The sequence below is a fragment of the Sorex fumeus genome, unplaced genomic scaffold (genome assembly GCF_029834395.1).
Source record: "Sorex fumeus unplaced genomic scaffold, SorFum_2.1 ptg000015l, whole genome shotgun sequence".
NCBI classification, from domain to species: Eukaryota; Metazoa; Chordata; class Mammalia; order Eulipotyphla; family Soricidae; genus Sorex; species Sorex fumeus.
Genome location: NW_026606072.1, coordinates 18,479,819 through 18,500,269, shown reverse-complemented (window position 1 = coordinate 18,500,269; position 20,451 = coordinate 18,479,819). Strand labels below are relative to the sequence as shown.

Here is a 20,451-nt window from a genome sequence, read left to right as displayed (position 1 = left end):
TCTTCCCCTGGGATCCTGGAGGTCACGCCCACAAACTGCCTCTGGCTGCTACTTAATGGCCATGATCTAGAGACACACAAAAGAATCTCCGAACCAAGCAGCTCCCTGCAGAGATTTCTCCAGACCCTACTTATCAAAAATTTTAGAATTCCAAGAGCACACAGCTGCATGTGGCCACACGATATCTTATGCTATTCATAACAAGCAATATAAAAGAGAGTACGGGGGAGGTTGTCTGGCATAGAGGCAGGGGGAGGGGTGAGGAGGAAGGGGGGAAACTGGTGTTCTTGGTGGTGGAAGGTTGGGTGATGCATCATTTTATGACTGAAACTCAAACAGGAAAGCTTTGTAACTATCTCACGGTGATTAAAAAAAATAATAAAAATAATAAAATAAAATTAACATTACAAATAAAAAAGGTGATGTGGAGTTCATGATCAATCCAATTAGCTTAATCAATGGCTGAATAAAGAGCAGTACCCCTACATTTAAAAAAACAACAACAACAACAAAAAAAAACAAACACATAACCCCTAACCATTTGTCAACAATTCAACTAATAGTGGCTCAGTAAACAGTGGTAATGATTCTGCATTAATCCTTTACTGAAATTAAAGCTATAGGCTCTGTCTGACATCTTTTTTATGCAGCCGATGAAAAAAAATAAAAAATCAACTAAACTTTAAATTCCAAACTACTTACCAGGGTTGCTACCATTGGTACTTGGTATAGTATCAGTATCATTAATATGATGAATAAAATCTAGAAATTGAAGAGAGAAACAGAATTCAAAATTATATAATCATCCTCTTAAAAAATTTTTATAAAAAATATTTTTTCTATAAAAGTCTACTGATCCAATAGTACCATACCTATTAACAGCTTCACCTTCATCTTTCTTCACTTACATGACTGATACTGATTTCAGCCCTACCATAGAAAATTTTTTATATACTCAAGGATGTTGAAAACCTACAGGGCTGAATTTAATGAAAAGCCCTGGATTAAGATAATGCATATATTTTTCCCTTCATACTCATAAAAAAGTCTCTAAGTACAATTTATATCTTATATTAAGTTTTAAGTCTGCAAAAGAAGAAACCTAACATTTCCAAGATCAAACTTACCTAGAAAACCACTTACTCTTTCTTTCTTTCTTTCTTTCTTTCTTTCTTTCTTTCTTTCTTTCTTTCAAAATATAGTAATGCTTCTCTAGACCAAAGGCTATAAAGTTATCACTCATAAGCACGGCTAAGTTATTATAAAGGAAGTGTATGGAAAAGTGCATTCAGATGGCCACACATGTGTATTTTAAGCAAATAAGAGAATGAGTAAAAAACATGTCTTCCAGGGCATCCATGGTAAAAGGCTCAGTGGCAAAAGTGCCTACATCCTGGTAGTCCAAGATTAGAATTCTACCCATGTTGGATGATATTAAGATCATAAGATATAATATGTAAATGTTTTTACCTCTGAATGTTTCTCAAAAGTAATCTAGTACTTAAAGCCTTTGTAGTACTTCTAAGGTTGTTAATGATTTAAAATTGGAAGCTATGCACCTTCCTTTAATTCCTGAAGCCGAAAACTTACATCAGGGTAACTTTTTGATATCAAGTCTACTGGATTAAAGGGTCTTCCCAAACCCATTCATCAGAAAGAGAAGCCCTAGAATGTGATCTTACTTGATAATTGGATCTCAGCAGATATAACGGACCTAGAGTGAGCCCTAAATAAATGACTGGTACCTATAGAAGAGGGAAGTTTGGACACAGACAAATTGAGGTAGAAACCATAATGGAAAAGACTGAATAATTTGAAAGTAAAACTGAAAACTTCTGAAAGTGATTAGTGAAACAGTTCGAAGGCCAGGACCACATGTGTAAGGTCTGGAGTTCTGTCCCCCATGCAATACAGTGCCCCCAGTACCGTCAGCTGTAACCCTGGAGTTCCCCAGCACCACTAGGTGACTCTGGTTGTCCACACTGTGCTGCTTATACAAGTGGTTAAGTACGGCCAGGAGTGGTCCCAGGTCCCCGTGAGCAGTCCTTGGGATTCTCCAAGCCCCGCCCAAGTACCTGGTGCCTTCCACAATTTTGAACAACAGAGTCACCACATAAGAAGTAAAGACAAGCCATAAAGAGAAGATATTTTCAACAGAATAATAAATAAATTAGTATCCAAAGTTTACAAAGAGTTCCAAAAAGCAAGAAAAATATTAACAATCCAGAAAAGTGAAAGGACTATGCGTTAATCCAGGCAATCATTTCTGCCCAGAGGGGAAAGGGTGTTGCTCCCTTCCGCCCTCCTCCCTCTGGAAAGAAAGATGGCGGCCACATGGGAGCCTTGTGGACAGCAGGTATGAGCCGGGGGTGTGGGGGCGACTAAAACTTCATGGGAAGGGGGGCGTTCCGGTCCGTCCTTCACGCCCTACCGAGGTCACCAGTTGCCCCCCACGAGCGGCTCTCCAGCACGGCCACGGCCCCAGAAGCACAAGGACTTAATGCAGAACCCAGCAGCTTGGAGCAGAAAAGTGAACGGACTATGCATTGATCCAGGCCATCAAGTCTGCCGGAGGGGAAAGGGTGTTGCCCCATTCGCCCTCTCCTCTCTGGAAAGAAAGATGGCGGCCACATGGGAGCCTTGTGGACAGCAGGTATGAGCCGTGGGAGTGGGGGCGACTAAAACCTCATGGGTCGGGGGGCGTTCCGGTCTGTCCTTCACGCCCTACCGAGGTCACCAGTCGCCCCCCGCGAGCGGCTCTCCAGCACGGCCATGGCCCCAGAAGCACAAAGACTTAATGCAGAACCCAGCAGCTTGGAGCAGAAAAGTGAACGGACTATGCGTTGATCCAGCCCATCAAGTCTGCCGGAGGGGAAAGGGTGTTGCCCCATTCGCCCTCTCCTCTCTGGAAAGAAAGATGGCGGCCACATGGGAGCCTTGTGGACAGCAGGTATGAGCCGGGAGTGTGGGGGCGACTAAAACCTCATGGGAAGGGGGGCGTTTCGCTCCGCCCTTCACGCCCTACCGAGGCCACCAGTTGCCCCCCACGAGCGGCTCTCCAGCACGGCCACGACTCCAGAACACAGAAACCAATTTCTTAACTATCTGACTTTCAGTAGAAATACTTCCAGGGTCAATAGGTAAAATAGCAGAAATCCAAAACCAACATTTAATTCTTGAACCCAGCTGTAGAAAGCAAATCACTTCACAATGCTTTTTCAGCATGTCTGATTTGGGGGGGGGGGGTAAACTCTAAATAATAGTGGTGAATCTTTTATTGAAACAATCTAATCAAAGCGGATAGAGTGTTAACTAGAATTCATCTGCCTCACAGGGACGGGGAGGGGTGGGGGGTGGGGTTTTATTGGGGTTCTTCATGGGAAAAAATAAGTATTGGTAAAGGGAAATGTGTTTGATATTTGCATGACTGAGACATAAACCTGAAAGCTTTGTAACCTTTCCCACAGTGATTCAATAAATAAATAAAAAAAAAATAAAAAAAAAATATTAACAATCCAACAGAAAAATGGTCCAAGGATATTACTATCACACTTTTTAAAGGAAAATGTGTATTCAAATAGTGAGTAGCAAAATTCAAGTCTGATAAAATTGTGGATAAAGTTATAAAACAAGAGGAATTTTCAAAAACTGTTGAGAAGAATATAACAATATAATAAGAAAAATTTACTAAGAAAAATGTGGTGATTTCTAATAAATTGAAAAAGTGAATATCCTAGATTCCAGATAATTTTCTTATAGAGAGTTAGATGAGAACTAACTACATGTAAACCAGGAGACCAACAAAGATTTTTAATACAGAATTGTCTGAAAGTAGGAAAGTAATTAAAAAGAAAATGAAATATCCAACAAGTTGAGAATAAAAAAATCATGATACATGCATATGATGTAATACCTTAAAAGAAGATGCAGTAAACAACAATATTGTATATTAGTGAAAATGCCGTGAAACAAATGCTTGTTAATAAAAAAAAAACTTCATTTTAATACTAGTTTATTTAAAATTAAAAACAAGGTTTTTTTTTTTTTGGAAGGGGATTTTGGGTCATGTTGATGGTGCTCAGGGGACCATGCAGTGCTGGAGACTGAACGGGGTTTGGCAGCATGCAAGACATGTGCTTTAGTGCCTACATTCCTATGTTTCCCCAGCTCTAAAAACAGAATTTATCTTCCTTATTCATCTCTCCTCAAAAGCTCTTAGCAAAATTAACTCCTTATGATTGTTAATATTTATTTTGTTTTGCTTTCCTTTTAAGTCTAAATTTTAAATATATGGCATGTGGTTTACTTAAAATCAGCTAAACATACAGTACACCTTAAGTCTATCAGTCATCAAGGAAAAATTACATACAGTACACTTTAAGTCTATCAGTCATCAAGGAAAAATTAAGACTCATATTCAATATAAAATTGAGCTTCTCTTGCCAACTGAAAATGCCATCTAACACATCTGGCCTGAATTTCTATGATTCCTATTGGAATTCAAGGAATTAACCTGGGAAACATGACAACTCAATGTTATGAAAATATGTTTATCATAAGTTCCACTCTCCTACTGTTCTTGAATTTTAAGTTCTCACACTTTGTTTTGGTTTGGGGCCAGATCTGGCAATGCTCAGGGGCCTTTCCTGGAGGTGCCAGGGACCACACATATGTGGTGTCAGGATCTGAAACAGTGTCACCGTTGCAGCCACATGCTAGCCAAGTGCCCTAGCCTTTGTACACTCTTGCTAAAACTGCACATCAAAGTTCTGTTCATTCCTTCCCCTTGTGATGTTGCGGGGATTTCAGTGATTGGGGACATACACATGTGGCTGCAGTGCTTGGGAGACAGCACATGTTGTAGCAGTGCCACGGCAGAGCTGTCTGGACACATGTGGGGCAGCATCAGGATGGTCTCGTGGCCTCACACATGCAAGGCAGGTGATCTTGCCAATGGCCTAGCCCCAGGCCCTGACATATCAGATTCTGGAGCAACCAATACCAACACATTTCAAAAACTTTTCTGTAACCTAAAACTTGGGGTTTACAGTAGAAATACCTTAAATGCTTAAAAGACCTCCAGAAGCCTAGACATATTTTATATTAGAGAAATTGAAAGAATTTTCTGAATTCAAAAAGTAGTTCTTGGAAATGAGCACACACATGTTTGAGAAAACATACTGATCAAGCAGTTTATTTTCCAGAACTGAAAATATTTTACTTTACGAATATCTTATATTTTACTTTGGATTTACTAAATTCACAAGTCCTGATTTTAAGGCTGAAATGAAAACACCACAGGGGTTATTATACCTAAAAGTAAGTGTGTTAAGATAGATAATATGGATACTTACTAAAAATGAACTTTCCGGTATTAAAAAGAAAGTTAGACATAAGCACCCAATAAACTATCATTGCTCCAATGAGGGAGACCAAGGAGAAAAGGAGACTTGACCATTGTCCAAAAGAGCCAAAATAATGTCTGCAGACATCGGGGAATTCCCAGGAACTGCTATCTACAGATGCTATATAAAAATAAATAGAAAAATGTAAATGTTCATCATATTTTTATACTCATAACTTTTTCTTAAATTAATATACTTAGCAAAATATTATGAATATTCTATCATCAAATATTAGAATATACTGTGAGGTAACAAGTAAAACTTAATAAATAAAATACATAAAGAGAAATGTATGTCAACGAAATAATGTAGAAATCTTGATAAATAAGTTATAGTATCATAAAATGTTATAATAAGAGTAATAAGCCAACACTAGAGAAGATCATTGGTAAGACAGAGAAGACATTATCTGATAATATTTGGTATATTTAAAAATAAAAGGTTTCCTGAGTCATATTTTATAACACACCAATTAAAATTTGATAATTAAGATAAAAAAATTTAAAAACAGATCCCACAAAAATTAGAAAACAATGTAAAAATAAAAACTTGAAAAGATTATGCTTTTTTTTTGCTTTTTGGGTCATACCTGGCAATGCTTGGGGTTACTCCTGGCTCTCTACTCAGTAATTACTCCTAGTGCTCAGGGAACCATATAGGATGCCCGGGATCAAACCCAGTTTGGCTATGTGCAAGGCAAACACCCTACCCACTATACTATTGCTCCAGCCATGAAAGGTATCCTTTTCTATCAACTGAAGAAAACAAAATTACAATAGAAAAGGTAGGCAGATATAAAACCAACTATAAAAGCCATTCAAATATTGAATAGAGAGAAACAGCAAGAGATAACATAAACAGTAAATGTTTATATATCACAAAGAAATTAACACATCTATAAGAACCACAAGTGATCTGTGGATAAATACAAAAGAAATATGAATAAAGAATGCAATTAGAGAAAATACACAGAAAAAAATTGGTGGCGTAGCCTACTATTCAAACCTATTAATAGCCAATGAAATAATTTATGCATATCAACCCCAAAACTACATCAAAGCTATATCAACAGGTAATTCCATGATCCAGTCTTTAGAGAAGAGTGGTGGTAGGATACTGGTGTAACTCTGAGAATTCAAAACCATTAACATGTTACTAATATTTTCTTATTTTTCTAGTTATAATTTTTTATATATTTTTTCTATTGGCTTATTTTGGGGCCACACCTGGATGAGTTCAGGGCTTACACATCTGGCTCTATACTCATGGATCACTTGTGGCAGGGCTCTAGAACCATATGGGGTGCCAGGCATCAAACCTGGGCTGGTTGTGTGTAAGGCATACAATCTACCATGGTACTGTCACCAGCCCCAGATTTCACTCAAGGAGACTCTAACAATTAGGCAGGTCAATACAAGCTGCCAATATCTTGAGGGCCTCCCAAGTGGTGCTCAGCCTACTCAGAGAGATTTTTGGCCAACCAGGGTGGGCATTTATTTGTGAGCTTAAGGAGTCAGTGCTTCTCAGGGCATGTGGTGCTAAGTTTTATCAGGGCCATTAGGGCAGTATTCTGGGACTCTAGAACCACACCCAGAGATGCTGTGCTGGGCCCTCATGGCTGCACATGATGAGGCACAAGGGGTCAGGTGGTGGCAAGGAAACCATGAGGGTTGGTCACATGCCCAGGCTTAAACCTAACAATTTGCCTAAATTTAACAATCACACAATACCTAACTTTTGCTTTCAACTTTAAACATAATCAAACCTAAAAATCTGAGTGCCCGAGAACAGATGACCAGTTAAAGAAACTTTGGTACATCTACACAATGGAGTACTATGTAGCTGTTAGAAAGGATGAAGTCATGAAATTTACATACAAATGGTACTACATGGAAAGTATCATGCTAAGTGAAATGAGTCAGAAAGAGAGGGAAAGACATAAAAAATTGCATTTACCTGGGGAACATAAAGTAACAAAATAGGAGATTAACACCCAAGAGTAGCCGAGATAAATACCAGGAGGCTTATGCCATGGCTTGGAGGCCAGCTGCACGCTCTAGGGGTAAAGGCAGCTCAGATAGAGAAGGGAGCACCAAATAAAGGGTGTTGGGAAGATCCGCCCAGGATGGAAGATGCATGCTGAAAGTAGACTATAGACCGAACATGACTGCCACCCAATGCCTCTTTTGCAAACCACAGCACCCAAAAAGAGATAGAGAACAAAAGGGAATGCCCTGCCACAGAGGCAGGGTGAGATGGGAGATGGAGGGTGGGAGGGATACTGGGATTAGTGGTGGTGGAGAATGGGCACTGGTGGAGGGATGGGTACTCGATCATTGTATAACTGAAACCCAAGCACAAAAATTTGTAAGTCTACAACTGTACCTCATGGTGTCTCACTAATAAAAATTAAAAAAATAAATAAACATAATCAAACCTTTATCATAATTTTAAAAGGAAACCTAACTCTAACCCTGATCCAAGCCAAGTCCTTAAACTAACACTTATCCAAACTTAGGCCTAAATTTGCCAACAAGTTAACTGAACAATCACTTTTACCTAAAGTTCATTTCAAATTTTTTATTTTCAAATTCTTCTTCACAGGCAAAAAATAGTCAACATACAAGTACAATATAGAGATTAGTATTCTACCTAGACAGGAAATACTTATAAATCTCCAACATAGTCAATTTTCACTGTGGCAAATTCTTACTTATCATGCAACGTGATTTTACTACTCTGTAGCAGCAATAAAGTGTTAAAAGGCCCATGAGCATGATGACGCATATTCCAGTAGTAAATCCTGCCTGTTTAAAAAATAAAAACAAACATGTATCATTATGTTACAATAAATTCATATGCAGCCACATTACATTATTCTTAAAAATTATGATTAAGACCTGGCAAATAATGGAAAATTAAATACAGCCTTCTAACTTTCTTTAATAAATGCTAAATAGATTTAGGTATTCATCTATTATAAAACTTAAAATACGAAGGAAAAGATCAGGCAAGAATGTGCCCAAAATTTTAATTACCTGTTTTATGCCCCAAGGAATACTTAGTATAGATGTTCCCATCATGGTATTCCATATCATAAAACTGAAAACACAGAATAAGAGAAGTAAAAATATGGAGATTGACTTTCAAACATTTTAAGATAAAATTTTAAATAATCAATAACTTTCATATATATGTTACACACACACACACACACACACACACACACAATTTTTTTGAAGTTATTTCCCAAAAGTATTTTTACTCACATGGTAACAAAGCTGGTGTTTTTGCCATGTCCTTCAGTATGCTTCTGAAGTTTATAGGCAGAGCCCAATGGACTATACACATAGCACTCTTCAGGAGTTGGTACTACATGATCTGGAGCAATCTGGTTTAAAAAAAAAAAAGAAAAAGAAAAGAACTAAGAATGTCTGAAACAGTTTATATGCAAAATAAAATATTTTCTTTACGTCAGAACACTTGACTCTTGGCATTTTTCTAAATAGATGAATAAACAATATGCACCCTTACAAATGAATACGAAAATCATTTTCCAAATGTATAGGGATATCTAAAGGAATCAGAGTTTAATGACTATAAACAACATACATCATTGGAAATGAGAATTAATTTTGAGAATATGCGCTATCAAAGTATTTTTCTCTTTATTTTTAAGAGAAAGAAAAAGAAGCCTGCAAAGACAGAGATTAACAAATTCTAGATAGAGATACTTGTGCATATGAGGGAAAATTCCACAATTGAGTTATTAACTAAATTTCTATGTAAGGGTAAGTCCAGCAAAGAATCAGGTAGGAAAATCTAACTATAAAGAATTGTGGAGTAAACAGAGGTTAAAAAAAATACTAAACACCAACTTATTTTAAATGCTTTGGTAGTAGAAGAAAATTGAATCAAAGCAGCTTAAGGAAAAGGCAAAGCAAGGATTTTTACTAAGTGCAGAGCTACGAGCAACTCCTAAGCATTGCTGGGTATGGACGGCCCCAAACACAAAAAACAAACAAAAAAAGAATGTTCATAATCACAGTTAATTTTAGGTCACAGCTTATATATTTTGACATAATAGGATTATCTATCAGTTAACTAAAGGGATTAGTGTACAGTGCTATAACTTAATTTCCAAGTAAACAATGTACACTCAGACCTAGAAAGGCTAAATTAAGATCTCTGAAGTTTCAGGGCCACCGAGCTACAGTACCGGGTAAGGTATTTGCCTTGCAAGTGGCCGACCTATGTTTGATCCTTAGCACCTCATATGAACCCCCAAGCCTGCCAAAAGTAATCCCTGAGCACACAGCCTAGGAGTAAGCCCAAAGGACCACCAGGTGTGAACCCCCTATGCATTCTCCCCTCTTGCCCCACAAAAAAGATGGTTTGCTCTTACAAGTTGAGCCTCTGATCTAGGATGTTTGAACTAGACCAAGATACTGGATTGATTCTGCTACCCAGAGCATAGTGACAATTCTGTTACAGAACTGTGACTTACAAACACACTTACGTGAAACCTATGAGAGAGAAAAGTGAAAAAAAAAAAAACCTGGGGAATGATCTTAATACTAACTTCATATGGGTATTATATGGATTAAACAGAGATCTATGAAGTGACCAGATCAATTCGTGTGCTTTAGCAATTAATCTCCCAGTTCCAGAATGTTTCTAACTTACGTTAAGCTTTCAAGTTTCTCAATATCTTGTGGTAATTTTCACATGCAACCAAGTTACTTATTATATCATATTTATAATGTATATAATATTTATGTATATTTTTCATATGTAATAAATATAATTATACAAACTCATGGTCTTATACATATAATGTGTAGAATTTGTTCTCAGACCATCTACTGTATTTTTTATTCTAAAATAAAAGTTGATTTTAGAACATCAATAATCAACAACCTAATTTTTTATAGCCCCTTGGCTAGGAATGGCTTTTTATAATTTCAGTAATCATAAAACAAAAAATGAAGAACACACAACTGTTTGTGGGCTGCAAAGCCTAAGAGGTTTTTTCCCTTTGATCCCTCTTGATTATAACAGGATAGTACTAAATAAGAAAAATCTATGATACCTATGTCTACATTTCAATTTTCTACTCCTGTGCAAGATTTCTAAAAATATTTTCTGTTATATCCTCAAATGTAAAAGACTAGCCACAACCTCTTATTATTCATATACTTGACCAAAGACCTAAACTACTTAAAAGGATTGGGGATAAGCAGAATTTAATCCAACAAATCTGCAGGCTTTGTCAACAGAGAGAAACGATTTCAAGTTCCTCTATGCCAGGCAAGGTGAGAATGAACTTGCCCAATACACAGGACGTGTATTTACTATCTTTGACTATCTTTGACTCTCCATGACGGCGTCCTTGGAACATGTCCAGCAGAAAAGTTCAAATCCTGGGAGTTGCCTTGATTTATGTTGTTCACTGTTCATTTCAACTTAACTTCAGACAATTACCAGTGCTTTGCCCCTTACCAGTGCCTTGTCTGTAGGAGCAGAGAGCCGGCTGTAGTAATGAATCCTCTTGTTCATAGCAGAGGCATGGTCACTAACCCTCTGAATGACCTCATTCACATTGACGATGTTTGTGGGCTCTATACAGAAAGGCCTAGAGAAGGGAACATATGCTTGACAAAGAGCATTCTGCCAGAAATTGTAGAAACCAGCCTTTGAAGAAAATAACTTCTTATCCTCCATTAGAAATGGGATGTGCCAAGGCAAAGAAATTCACTTCTCACTTATGGTGGGAAAAGAAAACTGTCACAAAAGACGTATTATCTAACCCATAGAATAAAGCTTTTGTCCCACAATACTTCTACTTTAAATATGCTTTTATAATCATAAGGAATTTTGCAACAGAGGAGACATAACAGAAAGATCTTCAGTTATTTAAAAAGAAACAGTTTTCAACAATGGAACTTAGACACAGCTTTCATTACTCTCTCAAAAAGCTTCTGGCACTGAATCAAAGAAATTACAGACAAAAATACTCCTCTACTGTAGAGTTTCAACTCCCTTAAGAATCAATTACTTCCCATGATAAAAAGACTTCCTATTTCTTAGTTCATGTTGTAAGATTAGTGATCTGACCTGAACCATCTCCCTTGAAAAAGTTATCCGAAAGATGATCAAATGAAATATTACAGCACTAGAGATGATTTTTCCCCATTTTTCTTTTCTTGGAATTTAGTGATATAGCCTATGACGAATTACATATTTCCTTCCTACAATTGTGCCCAGTCAACTATAGATTCTGGTTTTTGGTCATTCTTAGTTAATTTCTCAGCTTCTTAGTAAATTCCCATTTGCTTTCTAAGCATATAGTTATATATAATCCCAAACAGACTGACTTGCATGGAATAACAATATTCTTCCAATTCTTAGGCCCCATGTAAGTCACAACAATAAAGCATGCAGCTACATATAACTGGTCAGTTTATAATATGTAGGTGTACAAAATGAAGAATAAAAACTCAGGATATAGTTCACTGTTTGGGCGGAGTTTTATTTATTTATTTTTTTGGTTTGGTTTTGGTTTTTGGTTTTGGGACCACACTTAGTGGTGCTCAGGGGTCACTCTTGGATCTGCACTCAGGAATCATTCCTGGAGGACTCAAGGGACCATCTGGGATACTGGGATTGAACCCGGGTTGGCCATATGCAAGGCAAGTGCCTACCTGCTGTACCATTGCTCTGGCCCAGCTCACTATTTCTTTATAACTCCTCATAGATCTAAAAGAAGTTGATAATTTATAAAAGTCTGAGAATACTTTCTTGAAGTATTAGTCTAATTCTGTCGGAAGCACTTGAAAAACAAAATGACTGAAATGTTCATTTCTGCTATTTTCCAATTACCTTTGTATTATCAGAGTGGATTTTTTGGGGGAGAAGGATGGGTTCATCCAGCTGTGCTCAGGGTTTACTCTTTATGGGCTTGGGGGACATATGGGGTGTCAGGGATCAAAGCCAGTTGAGCCATGAGCCTTGTGGCAAACACTGTACAAGCTGTATCATCTCTCTGACCCCATGATATCAGAAATATGATGATACAGGGGCTAGAGAGATAGTTCAGCAGGTGGGGTATTGCCAACCCTGGTTTGATCACTGGCAATGGTCCCCTGACCTCCACCAGGAGGGATACCTGAAGAGAGCCAGGAGTGAGCCTTGAGTACCTCCAGGTGTGACCCAAACACACACACACACGCACACACACGAACACACACACACAAGAAATATGATAATACAAATGGAAATGTAGTTTTGACTCTGTTAGCAAGCAGTTTTTGAATCTTTCAAACACCAAAATATTCACTTATTCACATACCAAAATGTGATGGGCTCTATCTAGTTCAATTAAAAAACACCTAACTTTAGTAAATATGTGGATATAAAGAGCAACATGACGTATAATCTATATGAGCATATAATTGCTAAAGAAATCTCAAGGGAATATAATGAAAGTGAAAGAGAGGCTAAATTAAGTATCTCTACTTATAAGATGTTTTCTATAATTTTTATCTCTACTCAATATTCAGTAGCATAGAAATGGACTGATTTCTGTAGGAAAGTTCTTTTTTTTTTCTTTTTTGGGTCACACCCAGGGATGCACAGGGGTTACTCCTGGCTCATGCACTCAGGAATTACTCCTGGCGGTGCTTAGGAGACCATATGGTATGCTGGGAATCGAACCGGGGTTGGATGCATGCAAGGCAAATGCCCTACCCGTTGTGCTATCACTCCAGCCCCAGGAAATTCCTTCGTATATTGTAAGATTAAAGACCCACAAAAATCACAAAAGAACTGCAGCCTTAATAGTAACATAAAGCAGAGACGGAAACTAATTCTAGACTACCAAAAGACTGATAAATGATACTGGTAAGCATTAGAAATGGTGGAAGGAAGTTGACAATGGTGGTGGCATTGGTGTTGAAATATATGCCTGAAACTAAATGATCAATAGCTTTATAAATAAAAAAATTGTAAAAAAAACTCATGCTCATCTTATCAAAGAGAGAGAGAGAAAAAGAGAGAGCGAGAGATTTTCTACATGCAACTCTTTACTAGGTAAATTTAATGGTGTTATTATCAATTAACAACTTGATTTGAAAGCCTGAAGAAAAAGTGTAGGAAGAGCTAAATTCCTTAACTTCTGGTGTCTTATGGAAGTGTTAACTGTGCAAGTTTAGTTGGCTTGGGTAGTCTGAGGAGAATGACTCTGAGAGATTTTCTTTTCCAACAGTTTTCATCGAGTTGTTGAGTGCCTGTCCAAATAGATACTTTGGAATCTTTTCAAAATAGATTCTCCTTTAAAATACACTACTCTGCATATTTTATCTGAATTATTAGAAACATATGGTTAAAGATTCATCTGATAAAGCAAAAATATATCTTTACATTTAAGTTGGATCTGAAAGTACTTTTAAAATTGATACTACATAAAAAATAAAATTCGGCATGAAACAAAGCTTGGGTCTTTACTTTTGAACAGCTGTAATTATACTCTTTCTCAATCTTATTATGCATCTGAAATGCAGCTCTATTGCGTCTCACTAAGAATTATGGCGTTTCATGTAGAAAAAATTATATTTACTTTGTCTTTTAAACATTTGTGTGTACGCTACAATAAAAATAACCTTTTAATTTTAGCAAAAAAATTTAAAAAATTAAAAACAAGACTCACAATCCTATATTTTAGTGAATACACTTATAAATGGAGGGCCTTCTTTCTAACACCTTTTCTAGGTTCCACTCCTTAAATTCCTTAAAATTTTTGGCTTTTAAATGTGTCTCCACCCTTCAACTGAACATTTATGCTTCTCAGAAGTTAAGTAACAATTCCATTACTCTTACTAAGGTTCAGACTCATTATGGAGACTCTTACCTTAAAACTACTCCTTTATTCATATCCCTATAAAAGTTGAAGCAAACTGAGACCATTCAAAGCTTTCAGAAACTTCTAGAAATATTCAGCATGTGCACTAAAGCGTCTAGCTAAGCTATTCTCCTTGGCCAAAACTGGTTTTGATTTCTCCCCTAATTAACCTGCAGCGGTAGGGCGTTTGCCTTGCGCACAGCCAGCCCGGCCGAGCAGGGTTCGATTCCTCCACCCCTCTCAGGAGAGCCTGGCAAGCTACCGAGAGTATTCAATATGCCAAACACAGTAACAAGAAGTCTCACAATGGAGATGTTACTGGGCCTGCTCAAGCAAATTGATGAACAATGGGAGGACAGTTTTTGTTTTTTAACCTGGAAAGGATGGCTCTGTCTATAATTCCTCCCCTTCACGCAGTGGAATCTGCCATATTCTTCCCCTAATCAATGCTTCTCTCTCATTGTACAAAGCAGATAGTACAGAAAGTAAAGGCACTTGCCTCTAACACAACTGACCCAGGTTCAATCTCTAGCACCCCAAATGTTCCTTCAGCATCTTCAAGAGAAATTCCTGAGTACACAGCCAGGAATAACACCTGAGCATTGCCAAGTGTTGCCGCAAAACAATCAGAAAACAAACCAAAAAATTTCAATGCTGGCCATCTTTGAAGCGTTCAGACTAAGAGAAGGACCACATGGAGGGTGCGGGAACCACAGATCCCGGAGGGGGAAAAAAAAAAAAAAACAGGTTCCAAAAAGAGCCGAGATCACCGGCAAGTTCCAGATGGAGTAAGTGCCGCATCCCGCCTCCCCCAGATGGAACCCCGGTGACCAGAAGCCTCTACAAACACAGCTCGAGTATGCGGGAACGAGGACTTTTTCTCAAAACCGCGCAGCCGCTTATGCAGCCGCGCAACATCTCTCTATATACAAAGTGATCAATGAGAAGTAAACCACCCAATCTTTCTCCCTGAAAATCAGAGTTAAGTTTGGAGCACGGCCACAGGCCCAGAAACACAAGGACTTAATGCAGAACCCAGCAGCTTAAAGCAGAAAAGTGAAAGGACTATGCGTTAACCCAGGCCATCATTTCTGCCCAGAGGGGAAAGGGTGTTGCTCCATTCGCCCTCTCTTCTCTGGAAAGAAGGATGGTGGCCGCATGGGAGCCTTGTGGACAGCAGGTATGAGCCGGGGGTGTGGGGGCGACTAAAACCTCACGAGAAGGGGGGCGTTACGGTCCGTCCTTCACGCCCTACCGAGGTCAACAGTTGCCCCCCACGAGCGGCTCCCCAGCACGGCCACAGTCCCAGAAGCACAAGGACTTAATGCAGAACCCAGCAGCTTGGAGCAGAAAAGTGAAAGGACTATGCGTTAATCCAGGCCATCAAGTCTGCCGGAGGGGAAAGAGTGTTGCCCCATTCGCCCTCTCTTCTCTGGAAAGAAGGATGGCGGCCGCATGGGAGCCTTGTGGACAGCAGGTATGAGCCGGGGGTGTGGGGGCGACTAAAACCTCATGGGAAGGGGGGCGTTTCGCTCCGCCCTTCACGCCCTACCGAGGCCACCGGTTGCCCCCCGCGAGCGGCTCTCCAGCACGGCCACGACTCCAGAACACAGAAACCAATTTCTTAACTATCTGACTTTCAGTAGAAATACTTCCAGGGTCAATAGGTAAAATAGCAGAAATCCAAAACCAACATTTAATTCTTGAACCCAGCAGTAGAAAGCAAATCACTTCACAACGCTTTTTCAGCATGTCTGATTTGGGGGGGGGGGGGGGGTAAACTCTAAATAACAGTGGTGAATCTTTTATTGAAACAATGAATCTAATCAAAGCAGATAGAGTGTCAACTAGAATTCATCTGCCTCACAGGGACGGGGAGGGGTGGGGGGTGGGGTTTTATTGGGGTTCTTCATGGTAAAAAATAAGTATTGGTAAAGGGAAATGTGTTTGATATTTGCATGACTGAGACATAAACCTGAAAACTTTGTAACCTTTCCCACAGTGATTCAATAAATAAAAAAAAAAAATTCAATGCTTCTCTTTCTGTGTGTGTATGTACATAGAGGCTGGGGATGGGGGTGGGAGTTGGGGGGAGTGGGCATTGTTCGAATTGAGTGATAAATTAGAACCAGGAGAATGGGAAGATGGATTAGGAAATAGACTGGAGGGGAAAAATAAAAAAAAGAAAGACAATGTTTCCATCTTAACATTAAACCATCAAAAACTCCAGTACTTTGAACTTCATAAAAACAACATGGATTCCTTAATATAGATACCGGTGCTGCAATCACTTAAGAACTGAGTGATTGCTAGACTAGAGATAATACAGTGGGTAAGGTATTGCACGTAGCTGAACCAGGTTGTATATCCAATATCACATATGGTTGGTCTCTTGAGTCCTGCCAGGAGTATTCCCTGACCAAAATAAAGAAAAACACAAGCAATAGAAAATTGAGTGATATCAGAGAGACTGAAAATTTACAAGGGAAATTTCAATGAAAACTTCAACGTAGCTCTTAGATGAGACTAAAATAAACTTTGAGGGGCTGAAGTGATAGTACAGAGGGTAGGGTGTTTGCCTTGCATGCAGGTGACCCGGGTTAGATTCCCAGCATTCCATATGGTCCCCTGAGCACCACCAGGAGTAATTCCTGAGTACAAGAGCCAGGAGCAACCCCTGTGTATCGCCAGGTGTGACCCAAAAAGCAAAATAAAAATAAATAAATAAATAAGTAAATAAAATAAACTTTGAATAAGTTTGAATTACTTTGTGGAAAAATGTTTTAAAAATTTCAAAATTAATAAGCATATTCCACTGAAATTATTATGAAGTAAAAATATGTTACTGTATTTTTAATGAAAATTTCAAAGTTAATATTATCAAGATTATTTAACCTTTTAATTTAAAAAACTATATTCTCGGGACCAAAGCAGTTAGAGTACTTGCCTTGCATGGCTAACTGCAAGGCAAGTGTTTGATCCTGTGTTTGATCCCTGGCACCCCATATGGTCCCCCTAAGCCTGCCAGGAGTGATGCCTGAGCACAGTCAGGCGTGACCCAAAGAACAAATTTTTAAACAAATTTTTATGGGGCTGAATAGATGGTATAGGGACTCTGGTCTGAACTCGGCACTGCATAGTTTCCTGAGAATTGTTGGGTACAGCCCTGAAGGTGCATGATCATTACTACGGTGGCTATGAAGGGCCCCAAGAATCACGGGGTAGCCTGGTAATCCCTGGTACCACAGGAACCTACCCGTCCTATCTCTCACTGAGCAATCATTTGGTTTTATAAAATGAGGCTATCATCGAGCCACCAACTGATTTGCAGTGATGTACAGGGAGGGGCTTCCTGAGAACTCTCTTGGCAGATGCCCTACATTAAATTTTTAACCATTTTAATATACATAATAAAAGTACATAATCTACAAGTAAATACCTATGCTGCTCTAATTTGTTTTTTTTTTTTAAATTAGTTTTTCAACTGACTAAGAGTTGTATAATGTTAACGCCCAAAATTAGAGAGAGAGTAAGATGGAATCTACCTGCCACAGAGGCAGAGGGTGGGATGGGGTGGAGGTGGCGGGAGGGACAGAGAACAATGGTGGTGGAAAAATGTGCACTGGTGGAGGGATGGGTGTTCGATCATTGTACGACTGAAACATAATCTGAAAGTTTGTGACTGTATCACATGGTGATCCAATAAAAAAAAAAGAAACCCTGATTAAAAAAAAAAGAGTTGTATGATGAAAAAATAAAATGTTAATAAAATCCTGATTAAAGGGGCTGGAGTACAGTGGGTTGGGCGTTTGCATGCAATATGGTACCCTGAGCACCGCCAGGGGTAATACCTGAGCACAGAGCCAGGGGTAACCCTAAGTATCTCTGGTCATGGCCCTAAAACAAAAACAACAACTACAATAACAAAAACCAGATTATAGTTTATAGGTTCCTCATTTCATAAGACCAACTGATTGCTAAGCTACAAATAAATATCTTCATCAACAACATATGGACAAAGAACTTGATCTGAATATTAAATTCTCGGGCCCATATATCTTAATTAAATACAGAGTCTACAAAGAGTTTCAAAATTCTTTCAACACAATTCATGCTTTCAACTTTTGTTTTCCAAAAAACAAACTGTTTTAATTATACTGCCCTGAAAACATATAATCTCTTTAATGACCACAAAGTGACTGGTAACCAAAAACCAAGGCCTTGTTCTGTTTTCAGTATCAGGACAGGAATGTGGCTGAATAATTACATAAACACCAGGAACATTTTGATCAAGTGTGCCACCCCTCACCCACCCACCCTTAAAAATTTAAAAAAAAATTTTTTTTAAAAAAAAGGATGCTAAAAGCACTTTTGACAAAATACCAATGCTACCCCATCATTTTCCTTTCTAGAATGAGCAGCTCCAAGTGGGACCTGCTTTCACAAAGGAAGACTGGGAATGTGGGGAAAATTCCCAGAAGAGCACTTTTCAAGCTGCTCCTCCTTTTATCCACTTTTATGAGGTCAAAATAAATCATAAATCATCTCAATCTACTCAAGTGCCATAAATTAAGAGTATTATTAACTTAGTATTTTGAAACAGAGAGCCTATCTTAATTATAAATAAAGGCCATACGCCAGTCAGCAGCAATGGCATGTTCATGATTGCTCTCTTTCTTACACAACTCCGCCAAAAGAATTTCTGGAAAAGAAAGAAAATTTTCCAGTTTCGTAACCTTAACTATTCCCCATTTAAGAAAAAAAAGAAAAATGAAGAAGAGCAGAGAAGGCAAAAATTGCAAGGCCAGCATTTCAGCTAATATGTCCTTTCTTATTTATGAATGGTGAGGTAGTGAAAGAAGATAAAGAACCCAGCAAGTATACCAGTAGGATCATAGCAAATCCAAGGAGAAAGTTGTCGAGAAGATCAGCAAGCTCGATGAGTCGAAGTAAGGCTCAACTACCACCAATCAACCCAGTAAATCCTCAGACGGTAACTTTAATAACACCACTGTAAGACAGAACAATGATCACAAATTCACTTTTATTGACCTAAGTTTTGATCAATCCATTTGCCTTTGTGTTGCAAGAAACAATATAAAGTAAATTTGTTTGTTACAAATTTACAAGGGGGCAGGCTGGGGAGGTACCTGGAAAACTGGGGATGTTGGTGGAGGGTGAGCTCTGGTGGTGGGATTGATGTTGAAACACTGAATGTCTGAAACAACTGTATTAACAGCACCTTGGTGAGTTGTGGTGTTAGACCACAAAACATTTTTTAAAAAGAATTCATCAAGTATACATATGTTACAATAAATCTTATTTTTATGCATACATGTGATTCTTCAAATGAAGACCAAAATTGGTTTCTTTTCGTGCTCTCAATTAGAAGAATTAATCACCCAGCAATGATCAAGGGTTGCTCCCAAGGGATATATGGGTAGTGGCAGGACATCATGTGCTGTCTGGGATCACAGCTGAATCCCGCACATGCAAAGAACACACTCCAGCCCTTTGAGTCATCTCCTTTGTTCCTTTCTTTGACATTTGAGGGTGAGGAGGAGAGTTGCTGGAGATTTAATCGAGAACTTCCTATGTCACATACAAAGTATGTGCTCTACCACAGACCTACATCGCTGGCATCTCTCTTAATTTATCTAGAAATCTGAAACACACTAAACCCAAGCACATCTACTCTTTAAACAGATTAAAAGAGAAAAGAAGCCTGCGTATTATTCTTCTCCCACAACTTAAGAAAGAGATACTGGACCAGGGCTTGAAATCTGAATCATGGTTCTCAAGAAATGGAGACTGACTAAGAGAACTACTCTGCCACTAGCAAGGAGTATTGCACAGAAAATGATTATTGGGAGGATGATGGCTCTATTTTCAACCCAGATGGCAAATACTGTGTAGCTTGTCTAGTTATCCATTGTTGATTACACGGCATTTGTCTCAGCAGACTGACCCCAGAGCAAAACTGCTCAAGACAAAAACTTGATGTAAAACCCAAGCTGCCAATTGGCTCCTGTCAGCTTTAATAGGCAACTTTCATAAACAAAATGCAAGATATTTTAGGAAAAAAGAAAATAATGCAAGAAAAGAAATTATGAAACTGCAACTTTCATACATAAATAGCATAGAGTG

At 38.5% G+C, this 20,451-nt stretch overlaps 1 protein-coding gene across 2 annotated transcripts in view; it reads right to left on the bottom strand.

Moving 5' to 3' along the window:
* Positions 1-20,451, bottom strand: part of SLC38A9 (solute carrier family 38 member 9) — a 69,741-nt gene that overhangs the window by 35,478 nt on the left and 13,812 nt on the right. The window contains exons 3-8 of one of the 2 annotated variants that reach the window (XM_056112080.1): positions 10,908-11,040; positions 8,675-8,796; positions 8,444-8,507; positions 8,119-8,212; positions 5,355-5,525; positions 703-762 (exon numbers count right to left, since the gene is read on the bottom strand). In XM_056112080.1, coding sequence (XP_055968055.1) covers positions 703-762; positions 5,355-5,525; positions 8,119-8,212; positions 8,444-8,507; positions 8,675-8,796; positions 10,908-11,040 — 644 coding nt within the window. The remainder of the gene's footprint in view (positions 1-702; positions 763-5,354; positions 5,526-8,118; positions 8,213-8,443; positions 8,508-8,674; positions 8,797-10,907; positions 11,041-20,451) is intronic. The other variant, XM_056112081.1, reaches the window with a different exon arrangement.